Source organism: Rhinolophus ferrumequinum (genome assembly GCF_004115265.2).
Source record: "Rhinolophus ferrumequinum isolate MPI-CBG mRhiFer1 chromosome 15 unlocalized genomic scaffold, mRhiFer1_v1.p scaffold_54_arrow_ctg1_1, whole genome shotgun sequence".
Taxonomy (NCBI): Eukaryota; Metazoa; Chordata; class Mammalia; order Chiroptera; family Rhinolophidae; genus Rhinolophus; species Rhinolophus ferrumequinum.
The window spans coordinates 2,299,338-2,321,315 of NW_022680357.1; the positions used below are offsets into that span (position 1 = coordinate 2,299,338).

At 61.6% G+C, this 21,978-nt stretch overlaps 4 protein-coding genes across 5 annotated transcripts in view; 2 read left to right on the plus strand and 2 right to left on the minus strand.

Moving 5' to 3' along the window:
- Nucleotides 1-599: 599 nt before the first annotated feature.
- Nucleotides 600-10,606, minus strand: RGS11 (regulator of G protein signaling 11). The gene is made up of 17 exons (XM_033101698.1): nucleotides 10,529-10,606; nucleotides 10,066-10,162; nucleotides 9,930-9,980; nucleotides 9,659-9,765; nucleotides 8,892-8,943; nucleotides 8,711-8,769; nucleotides 8,399-8,475; nucleotides 8,149-8,230; nucleotides 6,866-6,934; nucleotides 5,883-5,912; nucleotides 5,738-5,799; nucleotides 5,508-5,621; nucleotides 5,301-5,416; nucleotides 5,076-5,163; nucleotides 4,851-4,989; nucleotides 1,571-1,653; nucleotides 600-1,483 (listed from the first exon to the last, which is right to left on the minus strand). Exons 1-17 carry the CDS (start codon nucleotides 10,589-10,591, stop codon nucleotides 1,360-1,362), a joined length of 1,413 nt encoding a protein of 470 aa, XP_032957589.1. The 5' UTR covers nucleotides 10,592-10,606; the 3' UTR covers nucleotides 600-1,359.
- Nucleotides 10,607-11,978: 1,372 nt separating this feature from the next.
- On the plus strand, nucleotides 11,979-14,599 carry ARHGDIG (Rho GDP dissociation inhibitor gamma). Its single transcript, XM_033101755.1, has 6 exons — nucleotides 11,979-12,266; nucleotides 13,344-13,523; nucleotides 13,598-13,681; nucleotides 13,875-13,951; nucleotides 14,035-14,098; nucleotides 14,188-14,599. Exons 1-6 carry the CDS (start codon nucleotides 12,194-12,196, stop codon nucleotides 14,385-14,387), a joined length of 678 nt encoding a protein of 225 aa, XP_032957646.1. The 5' UTR covers nucleotides 11,979-12,193; the 3' UTR covers nucleotides 14,388-14,599.
- A 162-nt stretch (nucleotides 14,600-14,761) lies between these two features.
- PDIA2 (protein disulfide isomerase family A member 2) lies at nucleotides 14,762-17,951 on the plus strand. The gene is made up of 11 exons (XM_033101817.1): nucleotides 14,762-14,960; nucleotides 15,563-15,769; nucleotides 15,851-15,984; nucleotides 16,065-16,202; nucleotides 16,284-16,400; nucleotides 16,496-16,621; nucleotides 16,689-16,886; nucleotides 16,982-17,102; nucleotides 17,182-17,363; nucleotides 17,610-17,720; nucleotides 17,846-17,951. Exons 1-11 carry the CDS (start codon nucleotides 14,762-14,764, stop codon nucleotides 17,888-17,890), a joined length of 1,578 nt encoding a protein of 525 aa, XP_032957708.1. The 3' UTR covers nucleotides 17,891-17,951.
- Nucleotides 17,952-18,322: 371 nt separating this feature from the next.
- The window catches only part of AXIN1 (axin 1), a 46,387-nt gene continuing 42,731 nt past the window's right edge, over nucleotides 18,323-21,978 (minus strand). For both annotated transcript variants that reach the window (XM_033101595.1, XM_033101594.1), the window contains 2 exons: nucleotides 20,169-20,336; nucleotides 18,323-19,212 (listed from right to left, as the gene is read on the minus strand). In XM_033101595.1, the coding sequence (XP_032957486.1) occupies nucleotides 19,086-19,212; nucleotides 20,169-20,336 (295 nt within the window). In that variant the 3' untranslated portion in view covers nucleotides 18,323-19,085. The remainder of the gene's footprint in view (nucleotides 19,213-20,168; nucleotides 20,337-21,978) is intronic.

Here is a 21,978-nt window from a genome sequence, read left to right on the forward strand (position 1 = left end):
AGTAAAGCGGTCGCTCGTGGGAATCCACGCATGCTCCCTGGATCTCTGAGGCTCTAGGACATAACTAGCCCAGGAGACAGGTCCAGCACCAGGAACCTCCCACCACGGACCCCCTGGACTGTTTCTTCACTCGCCCTGGAACACTCAGGCGTCCTTATCCTGTCAGATCACAGACAGCGTTCCCAGCTGTCTCCCCAAAGACCAGCCCCCACAGTCTGCAGCCTGAGTCCACCCTGAGGGCTGGTCCCTCCTCTGCTGTGGACGCCCACACACAGGACTCTCCATGATACCTCTGACACGTGCACTCCCCCCACTGTTTTACCACCTCTGTCACCACTGCACGCCTCACATGCACCACGCGTGCACACACCACATACAACATACCTGTGCACATAAGCCACATGCATGCACACGTGCAAACCATGTGCTCATGCACACGTGCAGAGAAACACCACGCTTTGGGTCACATCACAATGGGCTCAGTCTTTTTATTTCTGTGCCAGGAGGAGGCAGGAGTGGGTAAGAGCAAGCTAGCCTTGTGGGGTGGGGGTGGGGGTGGGGGTGGGGGGCATTGCCCCAGCTGATCCAGGCAGAGCTATGCTCCCTTCACCCGGAGTCTGGGGGAGAGTGGGGCTTCCACTGGTGTCCCTGCTCTTCCCAAAGGCTCCACCCACCCACCCAGGCAGGGCTGTGAACCAGGACGGGTTGTGAGAAGGGTGGTGACTCTACAGCTCTAGCAGAGAAGCCACAGCCTCAGGACCAGATGAAGGTACATCTTCAGGACAAGGTCTGGGACACATGCAGTGACAGTGAAAGTCAGGGTGGCACCTGTGTGAACGGCTCTGGACTCGGTGGAAGGCTGAGCGCGGCCCCAGCAAACTTCAGGGAACTCGGTGGGGTCCTCGTAGGGTCGTACTGGGCAAAGTGCAGTGGGTAAATTGGCCCTGAAGCCTGCATTTCCTCACCAGGCGACAAGTGCCACCTGCCGGACACCACCTGTCTGTGCATCTTACTCCCAGGTACTCGCAAGCCGATTTCATGGTTCTGGAGATGGGAGTGGGCCCCCAATGCCAAACTGAAGACCACAGGTTGCCAGGAGCGTGGCCTGGTCTGGTTTGCCCATCCCGTCCCACATTTCTCCAGGTGACCCACGCTCAGCCAATGACACTTCCTCCCTGGGAGTCAGCCCCTGTACCTGTCCTTGCTGGAAAGCCTGAGAGAGACACGTGTGCCCCACAGGAAGGCAAAACACTCTGTGCACAAGGGGACGCCCATGCTGGGGGTTCAGCAGCTGCCAGGCCCCCCGGGTGAGAGGCAGGAGGCGAGGATGTCCACCTCCTCCTCCAGGCTCAGGCCCACCTAGGCCTCCCCAGGACCACCCCCAGGACCCCCAGGAGCAGCCGCACAATCCCCAGAGGCTGAGGCAGGAAGGAGAGCAGGGCTGGGGCTCGAACGCCGTGGCTTCCACATGAACGGGAACACCCTGTTGGCGAGAAGGGACTGAGTACAGGGGCCTCGAGCGTCCGGCCTGCCTCACAGCTCCCAGGTGCAGGGCACCACCTAGGCTCACCGTCTCTTCGTCTCCGGGGGGATCACGGCTTCCGCCAGCAAGGCTTTGTACATATCCGACTTCAGGAACCTCGGGTAGGAGTCCTGAAAGAGATGGCGGTCAGCCCTCACCCCCTGTGTGCTCTCAGCTTCCCCTGGCATGTCTGGGGCCTCCTCCTCTGACCCCCCGAGTCCCCAGTGGATGGTGCTGGACGCAGCCATCCGAGACCTGCCCTGACCAAGTCAGCTGACTCAGGAGACCTGGGCTCCCATCCAGTTGGGCCATTTCGCAGCCAAAGATGAGCAAGAACTCAATCCCTCACCCGGAGAAGTGAACCATGGCACCTCCAAAGGGGGGAATCCCGAGCTACCATTTACCTCACAGAGTGAGAATAAGGTCACAGAGCTGAATAAAACACAAGGTGGGGAAAAGCTGTACAGTCGTCAGTCAAGAGGGAGAGGAGTCTCTGAATCTAATGACGTCTATTTTAAAAAGATAATGAATATGAATAGTAAATTGTTTAATGGGAAGAAGACAGAGGCGCAGGACCAGAAGCTAGATTTAGTTGAATGTACCTTGCTTTGTAGGTTGGATTTTGAAACTGTGTAAATATTTCACATCATCATAAAATATTAAGTAAGGAGTCCCCAAACATTGAAAGTAAAATGGAACCAGTGGAGCTGGACATCCAGTGGCTGACACCACCCTAACCACACATAATGACAGAATTCAAGGGGGACTTTCCAAGTAGGAGACATACAAGGGACCAAAAAAGGGGAAAAAAGCAAACCATTTCCAGTGATTGTATTCCTCATGGAGCTGTTGGATTGTTCAGTCTATGGAGTGAGTTGTGAGAAAAGCAAACGAGTACGTATGTTAGTATTGTGGAAAACCAAGATTTTCAGTGGGGCTGAGAAAAGAGAGACATGGTCAAAGAAGTAAGAAAAGTCTAATCCTGAACCTGAATTAGAAGGATCAGTATGAACACATACATTTCCTACTTCTGTTCAGTGACAGGCCTGGAAATGATGACCCCCCAAAACAGAGGCATGAAGCCGTCTGGGGCGCAGATCAAGGTTTTTCAACACCACCCTTGAAGAAGGGCCAGCTGCCCGTGGAAATGGCTGACTCGGTCTGGGGCAGGATGATCCTAGGACAAGCCCTCACGCCAGAAATCAAGAAAGCCACCATAGACTTTGGGACACCTCAGATGACTCAGGAGCCAGGCAACCGGAGATGGACTGACATAGATGAAAGCCCGTAAAAATCTGGTGAAAATGTGAATTTATGATGGTATGCAAAACATCCAAACCTCACTGACCACCCTTGGCAGATGCTACGGGTCCAACTCGTTATTTTGAAAAGCGGTAATTAAAAGGAGGAATCAAGCGTGGATTCCGTCTTTCCTGTACGATCGGTACCACTGGGCCCGCAAAAACCGGGCAGAGAGAGGCTTCCAGCAGTGATGGTGGGGTCAGAACATTGCTTATGGAATCATGGGTCTGGACAATAGCTGTCAGTGGCTGCGTGAGTCACCAAAAGGGAGGTGACCGGACCTCATGTACCTCCAGACGGAAGAACACACCACACTGAAGAAAATGTCCTTGACAAACTGAACAAATAACAACAACACTCAAGAGGACGCCGCTCAAATCTTAAACATAACTACTGATTTACAGCAACAGGGGATGGAGAAACACGTCCAAATGCCACGAGGACTGTGGGAAACTCTATGGGACAAAGGACCCGGTTCCTTCAGAACAAAACTCAAAAGAAGAAAAGATATGGAGGGCTGGCCAGGTGGCTCAGGCGGTTGGAGCTCCGTGCTCCTGACCCCAAAGGCTGCCGGTTCGATTCCCACATGGGCCAGTGGGCTCTCAACCACAAGGTTGCCAGTTCGACTCCCGCAAGGGATGGTGGGCAGCGCCCCCTGCAACTAACAATGGTAACTGGACCTGGAGCTGAGCTGTGCCCTCCACAACTAAGATTGAAAGGACAACAACTTGACTTGGAAAAAAAAAAAAAAGACCTGGAAGTACACATTGTTCCCCAATAAAGTACTGTTACCCTTCCCCAATAAAATCTTTAAAAAAGAAAAAAAAAAAGCTATGGAGAGGCTTAAGAGACATTAACCATTGTTTGGATCCAAAGTCAAGCAAACTGAAAAAAAAAAATTAGAAAGACAAATACTTATAGGTCGTGGTATACGGAACAAAAGCCACCCAGAGACATCTGCACCCTAATCCCTGGATCCTGTGAACATGTCCCCTTATGTGGCAGAGGCACTTTGCAGGTGTGATTAAGTTGATGTTGAGATGGGGACATTGCCTGGATTCCCCAGGTGGGCTTGGTGTCATCATGGGCGTCCTTAAACGGGAGAGGGAGGCAGAAGGATCAGAGAGAGATTTCAAGATGATACACTGCTGCGACACCTGAAACTAATATAATAGTGGATGGCAACTCTAATCGAAAAATACATTTTTAAAAATTTAAATTAAAGAAAAAGTGCCACACCACTGCCTCTGAAGATGGAGGACGTGCCATGAGCTGAGGATGCAGGTGCCTTCCAGAAAGGGAGGCCAGGGAACAGACTCTCCCCTGGAGCCTCCAGAAAGAACCATGTTGTCACGCGGAGTCTCAGCTCCCCACACAGGAACGCAGGACATGGTGAGGCCAAAAAGGAACACCCACGGAGCCACAGGTAGGGGAGTCAGACCACTATAGTCTCGCTGGCGGCTGGGTTGGAGACACAGGAAGCAGGAGCCACACGATCCCGTAGTCTGCCGTCTGCTTCTCTCCCAACCAACCCCACTTGCTAACTGCAATCCGCACTTCCTAGCTTAGCCACGGCAGTTATATCTGTGGCTAATGGCTAACCGGTAACAGCTGACGGCCAAGTAGTCACAGCTGATGGCTATTTACTACCCGAGCCAGCACCTTTCCACATGAGGCCGAGAGCCTGGAACCTGCTCTCTGGGACTCTGTCCCCACACATGGGATACCCAGGTCAGGCTCTGGCCTCCAGAACTATAAGAGAATAAATGTATGTTGCTTTACGCCGCCAAGTTTGTGGCGTGTTTGACAGCAGCAACAGGAAACTAACCCAGAGGCCTAGAGGGCAGGTGTGGAACCAGACGGGCTAGGAGAGGACCTTGAATAAACGCTGTGTGTTGCGGGTGTGCTGCTGGCGTCTGCAGCCACGTTGAAAGGGAGGAGGTGGTCCTCCCTTTAGCGGGACTTGCTGAAATCTCTACAGACAGGAAGTCTGGAGATGGCTGTCACGGGGAGAAGGAAGGCCCACCTTCTTCATCAGCATATAGATGTGCAGCTGAGCAGCATCCAGCACGTAGCGGTGGGGCCGGCGCAGACCCTCCAGGGTCCGCTCCATCGTCTGGCTGTCGATGTTGACCCAGCGGGCAGCGCCAGGGGCCAGGAACTGCCTGTGCGAGGGGCAGGGGGACCGCTCCCCGTGGGTCCAGGCCCACACACCTGCCCCCGGCCCACCAGGCCCACCCCTGGCACTCACTGGTACACGGCGTCCACCAGGGCGGGGACCTGGGCCTGCCCTCCATGGCGCAGCTCCTTGCATGCCTCCCAGAAGCTCAGGTTCTCGGCTGGGGGACCAGGTACCAGCTCAGGCCCACCCTGAGCTGTGGCTAGTGCTGGTTGAAACCTGGAAGGGGGGGGGTTCCCCAGGCAACAGCCTCCCTCACTGGGGCCTCGAACTGGGGCGCGGGGGAGAGCATCTCACCACTGAACTCTTTCCTGAGAAAGTCCATGAAATGGGCCCGTCCCACGGGGTCTTGTAAGAGCTCCTGGAAGCTGAAGGCCCAGCGCTCCACACGGAGCTGTGTGGGCTCAGCCACACTAGGGGAGGGGTGGGTGTGTCAGAAGCAGAGGAGTGCGGGGGTGCGTGGGGGGACCCACCTGCACATCCTCTTTCCCACCCCTGGCTCACCGGGGTGCGTTCATGGCCCAGTAGGTGTCATCGTCTGTGATCCAGGGGTTGCTGGGCAGGCACCCCGACATGATGGGGTCATGTGGCCTGTGCTGGTTGCTGAACTTCAGGTACCTGGGGGTGAGGACGGTGCCGGGGGCCAGTGCAGAGAGGGGCTTGGGATGGAGGGTACGGGAGGAAGGGTCCGGACTCTGGACTTGGGGTCTCCAGCCACCCCCCATCCCACTCACGCCTCGAGGCTGACAGAGGACTTCACCCGCGTCCTGCCCAGGGCCCTCCTGCAGCACTCGATCTGCGACACGGGTCCTGTGAAGTGGGGCCGGGGCTGGGGTTTGGCCAGCCCCCCCCCCACCCGCACAGCCCCCCAGGACCTACCTCCCGCTTGTAGAAATCCGCATTCTTGGTCTAGAAGGGGCAGGGAAGGCTACGTTAGAAGGCAGGCCCCCCAGGGGAACGACATCCCACCTTCAGCATGGCCCACGCCCCTGCCTCACCCCTTGGAGCCCCCGCCTCTAATGGCAGAGTCTGACTTTCCAGGAAGCTTTTGGGGGCCAACAGTTCAGCCTGCTAACTGCGCTCCGGATGTCCCTCATTGTGTTCAGAACTCAGAACCTGCCTGCCACCTCGTCGTGGGCCAGGTGGAGGAGCGTGGCCGTGGGACAGGCTGCCCCCCTCACCCCCTGCACTCCACAACCAACACCGATCCAGCTGGAGGGGAGGCAGGCCGCACCCTCAACCGACTTTGTGTCAGCTCCTCCTGGCGCGACCTTATAATGGAGAAACTACACACCGATGACCGCGAGCTCAGGAGTTTGCAGTTAGGAAGAACTTCTATCAGTCAGGTACGAGATGCATCTGTTCTCTGTTTTGGGTTTCATGGGATTTGAACAGAGGCTCTGCTGCTACGTTTGGCCATGTCTGTCCCCGTGCAATTCCCTCTGGTTCCCGAGGCCACCAGAGGCCTTGGAGGGGGAAGAGCCGCCCAACCCTCCCCAGGGTACATTGTCCAACCTGGGGACCTGGGGGAAGAGCACCCCAACCCTCCCCAGGGTACACTGAACTTACTTGCATCCAGGGCAGCAGGCGGGAGGTGAGAGAGGGCGAGAGTTAGCAAGAGGGCAGGGAATAAGGAGCGAGGGCAAGGAGAGCGTGAAACCAAGAACGGGGAAGGGGACTTACAGTGGCTGCATCAGATGCCATTTGAATGGACAGCTGGATGCATGGATGGATGGGAAGCTCCCAAGTAGCCCCTCGGGGTGGGGTGGAGGGGGAGGTGTGTGTGCGGGCAGGTGGGTGGGAGGTGGCCAGGGGCATTTGTGCAGGAGTGGGGAGGGCATGCATGCATGCAGGGTCCTCACCATCAGCACTCGCCTGGCAGTGCAGGAGCCCCGCTCTGGAGCCTGCTCCAGCACACTGGGGACTCCAGGCTGCAGAGGGAGATTAGATGCGGGGGGTCACAACTCAGGTGGGCTGCTCAGACCCCGTCATAGGGCTATGTTCCTGCCCCCCGTTACCCCCCATATACTGAAGCTCTGCACACACACGTCACCCTTTCATGGAGAAAATAACACAGAGGAACCCAGGAACCTGAGTTCTGAGCCCCTGAAGCGCCCGTCTCCTCTCTATCCATACCCCGTGGTGACCGCCCTCCTACAGCCCCTCCGGGTTCTCTCTCCAGCACCTCATCCAGCTCCTGGCTCCCCTGAGCTCCAAATCCATGTGTCACCTCAGCCTGTCTTTGCCGCTAAAATCAAATCCTTCACCATGCTCCCCAAACGTCCCCATTCTTCCTCTTCTCATCCAAGCTCAGCGCCACACACCTGACTGCTCAAGCCAGAAACCTACCCACCCAGTCGTCCTTGAGACATTCGCCACTCAGCCGTACCTGCCTGTCTCGCCACCCTGTCCTCAAACACACTTGCTGGTCTGGCCCTCTCCCTCGCCTCTGCCCAGGTCGGAGCCCTCGTGTCCACTCACCCGGAGGCTCCAGCTGCCCTTCCGGGTCCCCTCCACACAGACCCCTCCCCCACGTGGCTGCTCTGGCCCACCCTCAGCCCAGCACACAGCCTTGCGGCCATGCCTTTGACCCCATCTGGCCCTCAGGTGGAAAACTGAGTCATTTTCCCCGAGATACCTCCCCCGACACACATCTGATGAGGTAATCAGGCCCGTGGGTGCTCTTGTCATGTTCCGTGGGTTTTTCCCACAGGCACCTCCATTCAGAGTTTTCTGTGACTGCCTCAGCCCCACACAGTTAGGGGGACTTCAAACCACCTGCCAGGACCGGGGTTCTGGGTAAGGTCTAACCCCAGGCCAGCACCCCCAGAAGCTGCAGCTAAGCCCACGTGCCGCCTCCCAAGGGTCTTGAGGACCCCCACTTGGCTTCCCCGGGCCTCTCCCTCAGACCCGGAGAGAAGCTGTTTGTCCTGTGCTCTGTGGGGGCGGCGGCAGCCCCAGGCGTGGCCTCATGATCTCTAGATTCTGATGAGTCACAGAACTAGAACCTCCTGTCACCCGCCGAGACCCCAAAAGGCACATCCTTCCCACAGCTCCTGATGGAGCGTTTGAGGCACACGCACTAACTCCTGGTGGGACCTGCTGCTGTCCGAGGAACTACCCCCTCCCCACACGAGGGGCTCACCGGAGGCCTGTGCACCAGCCAGTACGTCTGCTCCTGGCACGCAACGACCAGCCTGTCCCCCTTCCTGCGCTGCTTAGCTGCCCTGGGGGGGGAGGCTGTTGGAGTTGGAGGACCCTGGGTGCCCACCATGGCACCTCCACCACCCACCCTCAGGCCAGAGCCTAGGCAGGCAGCCAAGCCTGGGCTATGCTGTTTCTGGTGCCATGGCTGCCAGTGCCCGGCTCAGTGCCTGCCGGGCTTGGGGTCTCACCGCAGCTGTTCTCTGGCCTGCATCACTACCAGGTCCCACATGTGGTTGATCTTCCTGTGCAGCTGGCCATGATGTTCCTGGGGGTGGTGTTGAAGTCTCCAGTGGGTCACCCCCTCCCATGCCAAGCTCTGGGGTGTGGACCCCACCACCACCACTTCCCCACTGAGACCACGCTGGGTGTGGCCTGTTTCTGCATGTCTGCATTATCGTGGGGCTTAGGCTGTGTGCTCCGGGGGGAAATGTGAGGCCCTGGGGACACGAGTGGGGCTTGGGTTCCTCCGACTGAACTCAGCCCGGGGGTGGGGGGCCCACCTTCTCATGGTCGGCAAGGGCCCCATGCTTTCGGATGTTCTTCTTGGCCAAGTAGATGGCTGGAAGAACAGGGAAAGGCTGCAGAGGAGCAAGCTCGGCCCCCTCCACCCGCTGTGTTCATCGCCCAGAGGCCACCAGTCCCAGGAGCTTGTCCCAGGCTAGCCCACCCCTCCTCACTCACCATAGTCGAGCTCAGAAGCTGGCCACAGGGTGCTCGTCCAGAAATAGGGTGTCTGGTGCCGTGCAAGGACAAGGGTGTCTGGAACCTCCTGGGCCCTCCCCACCCCAGGAGTTACCCCCACCCTCTCAGCTACCTTGGGAGGAGACTGGCTGGGGGGAGGGGTGAGAGGGAGTGCTTGAGGATCTGCCTGTCACCTATGGCCCAGAGGCTCAGCTGACCACTGGCCATTCTCTCCACCTGGAAGTGACCTCCACTCACCCCTTGGGTCCCTGTGCAGGGACTGCCTCCCTGATTCTGAGCTCCAGGAGCCCCGCTCCAGGGGGGGTGGGGCGAGGCCTGCCCAAGTCCCAATATAGTCACAGTCTGTGCTGGGAGGCAGGCTGGGCCTAGGTCCGTTGTGTCCCGGGAGGGCAGGAAGCAGGCTCCATCACGACTGAGGTGCGGGAATCCTGTCCTCAGGCCCCACCCCGCCTCCTTCTGCAGGGGTGGGGCCTAAGGACCCCGGAAGCTGGCGGAATCCTCCGCGGTACTACCCCGAAGGGAGGCTTTGCTGTGGCCCCACAGAAACTGAGGGCCCCTCCCCTTAACTTGATCCTTCTACCACAAGGAAGCATCCAGTCCAGGCCTTTTGTGGAAGGGGCGACAGACCACCAGGCCTGCGGTGACATCACACAGTTTGCTCCAACCCCAGCCCCGCCCCTTGCAGGAGTCCGCACGAATAGTGACGCTACGGGGAGGGTTCCCACCTGCTCCTAGTTGAGCCTCACCTGGAACCTGTAGAGCGTTTCATCCGGCCTGAGCACGAGGCTGCCAGGGTCCTGCAGCGGGTACAGGTAGCCATGACGTAGGAGGAGGGTGCCCAGGTGCAGGGCCTCTGAGGGGATGCCAGGTGATGAGTTCTCAGCTGGGGAGACCTGAACACGGTCTCCCCTTCCCCAGCACACTTGGCTTGGCTCCAGAAGGCTCAGCCTAGGCCACCAGCACAGGGACCCTGGGACGGGGTGGAGACCAGGACAGGCAGCGGGCTGACCCCCTTACCCTCCTCTGAGATGCAGTATTTGTGGATAAGCCACTCCATGATGTCGTTGCCTGCGTAGCACAGATTGGGTGGGGGTGGCCGAGGCCAGGCTGGCACTCCCCCTGCCCCTTCACCCCCTGGCCCCTCCAGCCTCACCAGTGACCGCGTGTGGAACGACTGTGATGAGCAGTCGCTGGCTCCGCATATTCACGCCGTGGTCGGGGTCCTGCATACTCACGACCACCCGCTCCATCTGGGCGAAGGAGGCCATGAGGGAATGCCCCGGCCCGTCTCCCCCCACCCCAGTTCCTGCTTCCACGGACCTGGCCCGCATGCCCGGATCAGTGTGCGCAGAGATTAAACCGCACAGATGGTGGGATTTCAGGCCGCGCTCGCAGAGGGGGCGGGGCGGAGGCGAAGGGAGACCCCCCACACAGCGCCCGGGGTCCCCGCCGCCCCACTCCGCCCCACACAGTGCAATCGCCCCCAGGCCCAGGTCCACACTCGCGCGCTCTGGAAAAGTCCACACTAGCGCGCCCCCGCACCCACTCCTCTCCCGCCCCTCCCAGCCTGGAGGCCGGGAAATCCCGGGGACGCGGGACCCCCACCCCGCACCCACCTTGCTCAGGTGAGGCATTTGCTCACGAGAGCGCCCTCCGGAGGGCGCAGGGCCAGCGGCCATGGCTACCGGGCGAGGCTGGCGTGGCCGGGTTATTGGCGTCGGAGCCGTCCCGCCCCGCCCCGCGCCTGAGTTAACCCTCCCGGACCTGGGGTTGGTCCCAGGTCCCATTCCGAGTCTGGGAACGGGCCGGCGCCCGAGGGGCCACCCCGAAGAGCCTCCCCCCACGTCAGGAGAAACTAAGGGCCGTGCCCACGAAGACTTACCGGTGGGCCGCTTACCCATAGGAGGGGCCCTGAGTTGGTACGTGGAGATGCCTGCCCTGGGGCGGAGGGTTTCAAGAGGGGTCGTGTGCGGGAATAGGGCCTAGGCTGGAACAGGGTGGGGGGCTCAGAGAGAGGGTGAGGACTCAGGGAAAGGATGGGAGCCCAGGGAAGGGGAGGAGGCTCCATGAGGAGAGGGGACTTGTGGGGAAGGTGGGCTGGGGTGGGGGACAGTGGTTTAGGGTCTACTGTAAGCCCTGTCCCCCACCTCACCCCACGTGTGGTGCCCTCAGGCTGTGCCGGTACTAGGGGTGGAGGGGGTTGTGGAGTCAGGGTGAGGGGTCCGACTGCCCTGAAAGTGTGTCCCCAGACACTGTGGGAAGAGTCTAGAAAGAAGGCGGACTCAGGCTGCTGTTCCATCTCCTCCTCTACTCACACCTGGGCCTTTGAGCCAGCTCACCCCTGTTCCCTGCCCTGGCTGACCCCATCTTCCCACACCGGGGTGTTCAGGCAGCAGGACCAGAAGGCCCCTCAGCACTCCACCACCCTGATTCCGTTTTGGATCAGTGTCATCTTCTCTCCAAGGACAAGAGCCTTCTGGATGTCTGGGTCCCCGAGCTTACAGAGACCCCACGCGACCCCCGCCGCTCACACAGCCTAGTCAATAAAAACACTGAGTAATGGCCGTGTGTGTCTGGGGACTGCACCGCGCCGTGTGGGTGGGAACCCGCCCCCCTGTCCCCCCCCCCCCCCCCCCCCCCCCCCCCCCCCGCACTGTGCTGGTGACTGATCCTCTGAGGTGCACACACACACAGACCCCCCCCAACCCCAAGGCAGGGGGTGGGGGTGTTCTAGGAATTCCCTCTGCCCAGACAGAAGCTCCCGAGTGGGGAGCGGGGGAAAGGTGGGGCCTCAGGTGCGGCCTGCACTGCCTGACAATAATGATAACGAGAGCCCAGGGACACGAGGGGGACGCACCTGCTCCACTCGGTGCCCCCAGTCCCACCGGCCCCGCCCAGAGAGCTTCCCCGGAGACCCCCCAGACTCCCATTGGCGCCGTTGGGGTGGGGCAGCCCTAATGGCCAGAGCGGGGTGCAGTCCAGTAGGCGGCTGGGACCCTGACCGCGGCAGTGTGCGGCCGTGTCCGCGGCGGCTGTGCAGGGTCCCCGTGCTCCCGCCGCGGGGACGACCGGGTGCAGGCGCTGTGCGGGCGACACGCGCGTCGCTGCGGGGCTGCGCGGGGTCCGCGGAGCGGCTGGGGGCGCGCGGCGCGGGCGCGGCGCTGGGCGCGGGGGGCGCTCCCGGCCGGGATGAGCTCACCGCAGTCGCGCCGGGGCTGAGCGCCGAGCCGGGCGGCGGCTCCTCGGCGGCTCCGCGGCGCTGCCGGGCCGCGCGGGCCACCATGCTGGGCCTGGACGCGTGCGAGTTGGGGGCGCAGCTGCTGGAACTGCTCCGTTTGGCGCTGTGCGCCCGAGGTGAGCCACCCGGGTTGAGGCCAGGGCGGCCACGTGGGCGAGGGGCTCCAGCTTGGCGGGGGCAGTTTTAGCCCGGGGCGGGGACCGGCCCCTTCCCCCGCGGAAACTTTGGGGGTGCGCGCGTGGGGACCTTGTGGCGCCGTCCCCCTGCAGGGCTCTGGCGGGGGTGGGGGGCTTCATCCGCGCTAAATACTCAGGGAAAGGAGCCAGGAGTGGGCGGGTCTGTTTGTGAAGCCAGAGTGACAGAGGGACCCTCTCCCGTTGGGAACCTGCCCTAGAGATCCTCTCTCGGTTGGGTGGGGCTGGGGCTCCTTCAGGGTGTGTGGTGATTCCTGAGAAACCAGGGGCGCAGTGAGCAGGGACTCACACAAACCCGATCCCAAGACACTATGGGAAGGGCTTGGAGAGACCCTTACCCCAGCCCACCTTGGGAAGGGGCTCTAGGAGACTCTGGGAGGTGGCCCCAAAGCATAAGCTGTCGGTTTTGAGAGAGCCAAACCTCACTCCCTAAGGAGCACTATGAAAGGAACCCCGAGGACTGTGGGAACGTGTTCAGAGACCCCAATCTGGGAGCAGGTTGGTAGGGGCCAGAGGCATCCGAGAGCATTATGGGAATATAGGAAGAGTCCCCAGAGCACTGGGGGACCCATAAGACTGTGAGGGCAGAGCCTTTGCTTCAATGGTGGCGGCCCCAGTCCTTGGGGCTGTCCCCCATTTGGGGTCTTCATTCCCACCATCTTTGGCCTCAGAGTCAGGGAGGGGCCCTGGCTGCGCCAGGAGAAGGCAGCTGATGCCCTTAGAGATGTCACTTTGCTCTTGGGAGCCTTCTCCACACCCCCAAGGCCCCTCCTAAAGGGGGGCACCCCGCGCTCCCTGAGCCCCCATGTCTCTTTCCCTCTCTGAACTCACACCCCCTTCCCTAATCCCACACCCTCTCCCTCCCCGTGCCCTTACTGGCTTCCTCTTGCGGTCCTTTGGACAGTGGGAGGCCCAGCTCACCAGATGGGGGGCTCCAGTTTGATGAGGGAATGCCAGGGAAGCTGGCAGTCGTTGTTCACTCACCTCCTCAACTCACAGTCCTTCTGACGGACGAGGACGGGGGGCAGCTGCCACCAGACGAGGTGCTGGATGAAGCTGTTCCCACGTACCGAGCCCCAGGGAGGAAGAGCCTCCTAGAGATCCAGCAGCTGGACCCGGACGATGAGAGCCTGGCCAAATACAAGCGGGTGCTGCTAGGGCCCCTGCCTCCGGCCGTGGGTACGTACAGGCTCTGGGAGTGGAGGGGCGGGGCAGGATGGGGGTACCTCCTATGACTTCCAGTTTCTCCTCAGACCCAAGCCTGCCCAACGTGCAGGTGACCAGGCTGACACTGATGTCTGAGCAGGCGCCAGGGCCCATGACCATGGACCTGACAGGTAAACCCCTCCGCAAACCACAGACGGGGTTTTGTTTTGTGGCTTGAGTCCTCTTAGACCCCTGTACCCAAACCCTAGTCCTTAGATCTGTCACCACGGAGACTGCACAGGGACCGCCTGTCCCGCCTTGGGGCTCCTGGCAGGGTCTCCACCGTCACAGGAGTTGGTCCCTCAGCTGCCGTTTCCCTCACAGGAGAGCTGGCCACGCTGAAAAACCAGGTGTTCGTGCTGAAGGAGGGTGTTGATTACAAAGTCAAGATTACCTTCAAGGTGAGGGCAGCTGTCCTGGGAGACGCCTGCCAGCCACAGGCTCAGTCCCCCAGAGAGACCCCTCAACACCCGTTTTCCCTCAGGTCAATAAGGAGATTGTCAGTGGCCTCAAGTGTCTGCATCACACCTATCGCCAGGGTCTGCGAGGTGAGGGCCGCGTGGCAGAGGCAGGGGGTGGGGGCTGCCGGGCGGGCGGGGGCACAGAGGACGGCTGCTGACGCCCTCCCCTCCCCCAGTGGACAAGGCCGTGTACATGGTGGGCAGTTATGGCCCGAGCACCCAGGAGTACGAGTTCATAACTCCGGTGGAGGAGGCGCCGCGGGGCGCGCTGGTGAGGGGAGCCTACGTGGTCACCTCCTTCTTCACGGATGACGATAGGAAACACCACCTTTCCTGGGAGTGGGGCCTCCACATCTGCCAAGACTGGAAGAGCTGAGCGCTGCTCCCCCAACCCCCGTCCCAGGAACTGTCTTCCACGTGGGATCCTTGTTTCCCTTGCCTCTGTCAGTTGCTGCACAGGGATTCCCGAGCCTTCTCCAGCCCCCTCAGTCGGGGACCAGACCCTCCATGCCCTCTGCCCTGTCTCGGGACACCCCCTCCCCAGGCCTGGTGCTGTGCCCTGAAGAGTCCTATTAAATGTTACCCTGTCTCAGAGCCCTCAGTGTCGCCTCTGTCTGCCTCCCCTCCCCCGGGGATGGGGGAGCCTTGGGGCCTTATCTTCCCTGCGACCAGGCCTGGGTGCCACGTGGCGGCAGCTGTTTGGCCCCCAGCCCCCTTATCTGCCCCCGCCCCGCGAGCCCTGGCACTGCCATGGACAGCCAGCTTCTGCTTGTGCTGCTGCTGCTGCTGCTTGGGGTCTCAGGCCCACGGGGACAAGAGCCAGGGCCCGGGGGTCCCTCGGAGGAGCCCCCAGAGGAGGAGATCCCTGAGGAGGATGGGATCTTGGTGCTGAACCAGCACACCCTGGGCCTGGCCCTGCGGGAGCACCCTGCCCTGCTGGTGGAGTTCTGTGAGTGCATAGGGTCAGCAGGGCGGGGGCACCCACAGGGGCTGCCCAGTGGGTTCACCCCCCCACCCCGTGGACCTGGGGGCTTATGCACTTAAGGGGCCTTTGTGGGGCTCCATCGGAAGGCCCCTGAGGCAGAGCCCTGGGGCTGAGCTGGGCCTGGGGGTCCAGCCTAAGCGGGTGGGAGGGGAGGCACAGGTGCAGAGGGAACCCCTCTTTCTGTGAAGGGCCAGCTCCAACTCAGGCCTTGCATACTTTTGTGTGGCTTTCGAACAACCCTTTAACACGTAAAAGCCACTGAGCTGGCAGGTCTCAGCAGGCACTGAGTGGCATATGGCTGGCAGGCCAGCCTCCAGGAGCAGCCAGCTGACGATTCTTCTCAAACTCACTGGGTGGTGCTGGTGGCTGCACCCCCAGCTGAGGGGTGTCTGTAGTCTGGTCTCTGGGGCATAGGCTTGGGGTGGCTAAGGCTCCTGTGGGCCCCTGAAGGAGAGAGGTGTAGGTAGGACAGGCTCAGTGCTGGACCTGACTGGCCCCAAGGTCTGCCAGCTCTGGCCAGGCTGGGGCAGTGGAGGCCAGAGGCCACTCACGGCCCTGTCCCCCAGATGCCCCATGGTGTGGGCACTGCAAGGCGCTGGCCCCAGAGTACAGCAAGGCGGCTGCCCTGCTGGCAGCAGAGTCAGCCCAAACCAGGCTGGCCAAGGTGGACGGGCCCGCGGAGCCAGAACTGACCAAGGAGTTCGCTGTAACAGAGTACCCCACGCTCAAGTTCTTCCGTGACGGGAACCGCACACACTCGGAGGAGTACACTGGTGCGGGGGCGAGGGGGCAGGCGTGTGTGGGGTGGCGTGGGGTGAGGCAGGGGCTGGACCCGCTGAGGGGACTCTCCACAGGCCCCCGGGATGCCAAAGGCATTGCTGAGTGGCTCAGGCGGCGGGTGGGCTCCAGCGCCACGCGGCTGGAGGACGAGGAGAGCACACAAGCCCTGATAGACGCCCAGGAGGTGGTGGTCATCGGCTTCTTCCAGGTGAGCTGGTGGCCCAGGGGGCCAGGCCTGGGGAGCAGAGCCTGTGGCCCCAGCTGGCCTCACAGGTGTGGGCCCCTTAGGACCTACAGGACGAGGACGTGGCTACCTTCCTGGCCCTGGCCCAGGATGCTCTGGACATGACCTTTGGCCTCACTGACCGGCCGCAGCTCTTTCAGAAGTTTGGCCTCACCAAGGACACCGTGGTCCTCTTTAAGAAGGTGGGTTGGTGCTGGGTGAGGGCTGAGGCGGGGGTTCGGGTCAGCGCCGTGGCTCCTGCTGACCCCCCTGACGTTGTCCAGTTTGACGAGGGGCGGGCAGATTTCCCAGTGGACGAGGAGCTGGGCCTGGACCAGGGGGATCTGTCCTACTTCCTCCTCACCCACAGCCTGCGCCTGGTCACGGAGTACAACAGCGAGGTGAGTGGGGCTGCAGGTGCAGGTGTGGGGTGGGGATGGGGAGGAGGGGGGTGACCATAGGAGCTGGCCCCCACGAGTCCGGCCTGTCCCTGCAGACGTCCCCTAAGATCTTTGCGGCCAAGATCCTCAACCACCTGCTGCTCTTCATCAACCAGACACTGGCCCCACACCGGGAGCTGCTGGCAGGCTTCGGGGAGGCGGCTCCCCCGTTCCGGGGGCAGGTACTGGCTGGCCTAGGGGGGCGGGTGGTGGCAAAGGCAGTGCACAGTGTGGACTCCCTGCCGGCAGGTGCTGTTCGTGGTGGTGGACGTGGGTGCCGACAACAGCCACGTGCTACAGTACTTTGGGGTGAAGGCCGAGGGGGCCCCCACCCTGCGCTTCATCAACATGGAGACCACCAAAAAGTACACACCTGCGGACGGCGGGCCGCTCACTGCAGACTCGGTCACCGCCTTCTGCCACGCGGTCCTCGGCGGCAAGATCAAGGTTCGTGCTGGGTCATCCACCCAGGGCGTGGGGTGGGAGCAGCCTGAGGGGGGGAGAGAGCTCCCCGGCAAAGCGCCCTGCCCCGCTGTCCCCAGCCCTATCTCCTGAGCCAGGAGGTCCCCCCCGACTGGGACCAGCGTCCGGTCAAGACCCTTGTGGGGAAGAATTTCGAGCAGGTGGCTTTTGACGAAACCAAGAATGTGTTTATCAAGTTCTGTGAGTGTGGAGTGCGGGGGACAGTGGGCGGGTGGGGGGTAGGGGCCCCTGCGGGCCATGCCAACGCCCGCCATCCTAGACGCCCCGTGGTGCACCCACTGCAAAGAGATGGCCCCCGCCTGGGAGGAACTGGCCGAGAAGTACAAGGACCACGAGGATATCGTCATTGCCGAGCTGGACGCCACAGCCAACGAGCTGGAGGCCTTCACTGTGCACGGCTTCCCCACGCTCAAGTACTTCCCAGCAGGGCCAGGTCGGAAGGTGAGGCAGGGCCCCATCTTCCTGGGTCTGAGTCCTGCAGATGGAGATGAGGCCCCGCCCAGAGGGTGTGGCCCAAGGGGGCGTGGCCTCAGGGCTGGCCCTGGGATGGGGTGTGGACTCAGTGCAAGGCCTAGTATAGGGAGTGGTCTGTGGCAGGACAGCCTAAGGTGGGTGTGGCCTGGCCTTAGGGGGCGTGACCTGGCGGGGACATGTCCACGAGACCATCCTGTCTGTCTCTCCCCTCAGGTGATTGAATACAATAGCGCCAGGGACCTGGAGACCTTCTCCAAGTTCCTGGACAACGGGGGTGAGCTGCCCGCAGAGGAGCCCACGGAAGAGTCCTCAGCCCCGTCCCCGGTGAGTGCCTCTGTCCAAGGTGCCAGGCCTCTGGATAAGTCCTCTGGAAGCACCGCCATGGGCCTGACTGGGCAGGGGTGGGCTCAGGGTACAGCTTCCAGCTGCGCCTCTGTGACCCCTTTCAGGAGACACCAGCCAATTCCACCTCGGAGCCCAAGGAAGAGCTGTAGCTGTCCCCACCTCAGGGTGGGGAGCCGTCGCCTCCGGGGCCTGGGAGACTGTGGGCCCTGAATAAAGAGCTTTGGTCCTGGACTGTGTGTTTCTTGAGCAGGGCTGGCCCCCTGGCCCTTGGCTTTGGCCAAACCTCAGCCTCCTGGGGCTCGTTTCATATTGGATGGGGCCCAGCCCTTGCCCCTAGCGCTCGGTGGAACTCGGTCCCCACCTGGGCAGGAAAAGGGGGTGGGGGAACACGCTGTTGCTGCCAGCTTTAGCCACTCCCTCTCCAGAGCTGGCATGGCTCCACAAGCACCCCACCCCCGAGCCCCTCCTTTGCTGCTGAGTGGCCAGGCCAGGCTACAGGAGACGTGCCACAAGCTGGCCGAGGATGGCGTATGCACCTGCCAGGCACTACCCACAGAAGACTGGGACACTCCACAGCGAGGGAAGGTTCAAAAATGGTTTTATTTCATTATTATCCAAGTACCTTTGAAAAGATAATTGTACAAGTCAGCGCATGAAAAATGGGCTCGGGGCAGCCCCCTGCTGGCCCTGGCCTGAGAAATGTACATATTTACATGGGCCCTTAGAAAGGAGGGGCCCGGACCCGCTGAGCAGGGGCTGTGGAAACTGAGGGTGGAGAGGGGACACCCAGGTGCCCCGTCGCCGGGTCCACACAGTGGCAGGCAAGAGACAAGCTGTGTTGAAGGCACTCGGTGACATGTACAATTTAGAGCCCCCCCTGCCCCAGGCCCCCGTATGCCAGGCCTGGGCTGGGCCTGACCAGGGCAGGGCATGACGGGCGAGTCCAGGAGGGAGAAGCAGATCCTGTGGTATGAGCACCCTGGCAGGGAGGGGTCGGGGGGGCCCATGGTTAGCAGCAGGGGGCCGCTGGGGAGGGTCATCGTGGTGGCCCCATGGGGGGCTCCCTGCTGGGTGGAGTCTCAGAGGATGGCTGCGGGGCAGCAAAGTGGATGGGCCCCCTCTTCGTCAGCAGCGGACAGACACCTGTGGGACCCCCGCTCACCTGGACACAGACAGACCAAAGGGGAGGGCGGCTCCAGGGCGGGCAGGCCCTGGCCTCCCACGGGCGCTGTGTTAGCACACACGTGAGAGCACCTGGCGTGGCACGGCCCTTCGTGGCTCTCGGTGTGGCTTCCCCCCGCCTGCTGACACAGGCCCTGCCTGGTGCAGAGGCAGGCCTGCCGGTCAGTCCACCTTCTCCACCTTGCCAATGATCTTCTCCTCAAACACAGGCAGGACGGCCTCGTCTTCCCGAACCTCCTCGAACACGACTCCGCAATCAAACTCGTCACTCACTTTCTTGAAGTAGTATCTGGGGGAAGAGGTGGAGAGAGATGAGGACCTGTCCACTCCTCTCCTGCCCACCCCCCCACACCCTTGGGGTCTCCCAACCTCCTAGCCTGGTGGCCCCAGGTTCCCACACATGCACAGCACTTGGCAGCCACGCTCCAGACACATGCAGGGCACACAAGCTGGTTATTCCTGGTGCCCGTTTGCCAGACAGTTGACAGTGAACAGTACAGGGACCATGCGTGGGGTCCCCTGCCCTGGCTTCTAAGGTGCTATGGGGGAGAAAAGGACAGGTTTGGGGTTTGTTTCCTAAGGGCGGAGCCTGTCGTCTCCATCGGGGTGCTGTGCCCCCACTAAGGCCCAAGCAGAGGCCAATGGAACCCAGACCCTCCTCCAGTGGCCACAACCTCCCAGGGGGACTTTCTCGTCATTCAGCAGCGAGAGGAAACCACCCACCTGAGGCCACCGTGGGCTGACCCCAGCTGAGACCCCAGCTGCCCCCTGCTCCTCCTACAGTGGTCACTCGGGAGCCTCCCGGGGCTGGTCTCAGGCTCGCAGGGCCAATCAGCCCACAGCCGACGCTGGGAAAGAGGTCTGGCCCCTTGGAAGGGGAGCCCTGGCTTCCACATTCAGTAAAAATGGCTGAGTTAGGAGGCTGGAAACAAGGCCCACCCAGGGTAGACCAGTATGGGGACCGACAGAACAGTGTTTGGGCCTGTTCCGCCACCTTTAAAGCAACGACTATCCAGACCCCTTGGAAGCCTGGAGGCCTCCGTCACAGCACTGGGAGTTTGGGCTGGGAGCCCCAAGGCTGCCCACAACTCACACATCCAGGGGTTCCCGCTAACAGCTCAGGGTTGGGTCAGTGAGTAAGGGGGGGAACGGGGATCAGATGGGATGAGAACAAGGCAGAACAGGACACACACTGTCTTCTGGGCAGGGTGCCTGCGACCACAGACCCCAGCCCTTCACTCTTACCTGTAGTTGCCTTTCTTGGTAAGCAGCTCCTTGAACTGGCCCAGGGTGACGGCACGGCCCCTCACCAGGGTCCGGTAGGGGATGGGCTCCCCGCAGAAGTAGTAGGCCACGACGATGCTGTCACACGTCTGGGTGCTCCCGCCGCCCGCTTTCCTCTGTGATTTCATCCTGGAGGCAAAGACGCAGCAGTGATTGCTGGGCTCAGGGTTCCACGGGGCACCCCACACGGGCCTCAAGCCTTGGGCTCCCCAGTAAACGATGGGGCAGGGCCTGCAGGGGTGAGTGGCAGTTCACTCAGAAACGTCCTGCATCCACAAGCCCCTGCGCCCACCCCACCTGCACAGTGCCATCCAGCTCCCGGGGCCCTCGCCACGCACGCTGGCTCAACCCAGGGCTCCAGCTCTGCAGCAAACCCACGCACCAAGGCACAGTGTGACGCCCGCTCATCTCCCACCCCGTCTGCCCCACACTGCACAGTGCCCGGGCTCGCCCGCTACCCTCCTCTGTCTACTGGAAAGCCCCGGGTCTCACTGAGGCCGGCAGGTAGCACCCTGACCCAGAACACATGAAAGTGGGCAGGCAGGCTGCTCAGGGCGGGAACCCACGGTGGATCCCTCCATGTCACTTTTAAGGTGGCCGGGCCACTGGAACCAATGCAGCCCCCGCCTCTAGACTGGCTGCTGCTTGTACCTCAGTAAACCCTACAGCTTCAGAATTTCAAAAACATCGGAAGGCCAGGGACTGGCCAAACAGAACTGTGATGGATCTTGAAATGGACCTGCCCTCTAGCAGAGAACTTGTCCGCAGCGGCCAGCCAGACTTCCAGAGAGAGGTGTGAGGCCGGCACCCTCTCCTTCCTGCCCAGGCGGGATCGGCCCCTGATCCTGACGGGCGCTGAGCAGCCGCTCTTTCTGGGACGGGCAGTACTCCCTCTGTTCCCCAGCGTCCCTGGTCCCTGTGACTGCTCTGGAGGCGTCTGGGTACATACATGTGGGCACAGCCCTTGTCCCCGCCAGCGAGGCGAGGCAGGAAGCTTCCTGTGCCAGCGTCATGCCAGGAAGGCCACGTGAGCTCCCTGGGGACCCTCCCCGCCTTGGCGCTCCTTGGCACACACCGTGCGTCACCTCATCTGCGTGGCTGTCCACTCGAGCCAGGCTCCCTGGCGCCTGCTTTCCTTCCCTTAGTCCTGCAACCTCAAACCCCACTTGTTCCGGGAGTCCAGCTGGGAGGTCCTGAGTGGGCCTGTTCTCTACAGAAGGGAGGCAGTGACAGGTAGCGAAACCCTGAGCTGGCTGACGTCGGAGGTGAGCCTGGTGAGGGCTGACGTGGGGGGCCCCCTTCTGCTCTGTCTCGAGCAGAAGTGCAGGGACGAGGAGGTGGCCACCATTGTCTGCATGTGGCCTGTCGGTCCCTAAAAGACCACCCTGTTCCACGCGTGCCTGGGGAGCAGATACGTCCCACGTGAGCACAAAGCCAGGCTCACTGTATGCACAGCGCCGGGCACACACGCACCACAGGTGCTGACGCCTCCAGTCGGCAGCGTGTCGGGGGAATCACGGCTGCAGCCCCGACCCTATGAGGTCCCAAGGCCCGGCTGGAAAGCTCGGGAAAGTGAAAGAAGGCGGGGATGTGTGGTCAGAGTGGAGGAGGCAGAGCAGACCTCCTCTCTGGCCTGTTGGTCATTTGTCACCACGTGGACGGTCAATGTCCCCGTTGATGGAGAGACAGGAAGGAAAGGCCTGTGGGCAGCTGGCAGCCCCAGCTCTTCCCGTGCGATGCCCAGGCTCCCGCCCTCGGAACAGCTGCTGCT

Bases quoted from the DNA above. Each gene is read 5' to 3' on its own strand.
- PDIA2 (XM_033101817.1), top strand. From the start codon at position 14,762: ATGGACAGCCAGCTTCTGCTTGTGCTGCTGCTGCTGCTGCTTGGGGTC. The intron at 17,364-17,609 runs GTGAGGCAGGGC...CTCTCCCCTCAG, and splicing joins CAGCAGGGCCAGGTCGGAAG to GTGATTGAATACAATAGCGC. The intron at 17,721-17,845 runs GTGAGTGCCTCT...GACCCCTTTCAG, and splicing joins AGTCCTCAGCCCCGTCCCCG to GAGACACCAGCCAATTCCAC.
- ARHGDIG (XM_033101755.1), top strand. From the start codon at position 12,194: ATGCTGGGCCTGGACGCGTGCGAGTTGGGGGCGCAGCTGCTGGAACTG. The intron at 13,682-13,874 runs GTAAACCCCTCC...TTTCCCTCACAG, and splicing joins CATGACCATGGACCTGACAG to GAGAGCTGGCCACGCTGAAA. The intron at 14,099-14,187 runs GTGAGGGCCGCG...CCCCTCCCCCAG, and splicing joins CTATCGCCAGGGTCTGCGAG to TGGACAAGGCCGTGTACATG.
- RGS11 (XM_033101698.1), bottom strand. From the start codon at position 10,591: ATGGCCGCTGGCCCTGCGCCCTCCGGAGGGCGCTCTCGTGAGCAAATG. The intron at 9,981-10,065 runs GTGAGGCTGGAG...TGTGCTACGCAG, and splicing joins CGTTCCACACGCGGTCACTG to GCAACGACATCATGGAGTGG. The intron at 1,654-4,850 runs GTGGGCCTTCCT...CATCTCTTTCAG, and splicing joins TCTATATGCTGATGAAGAAG to GACTCCTACCCGAGGTTCCT.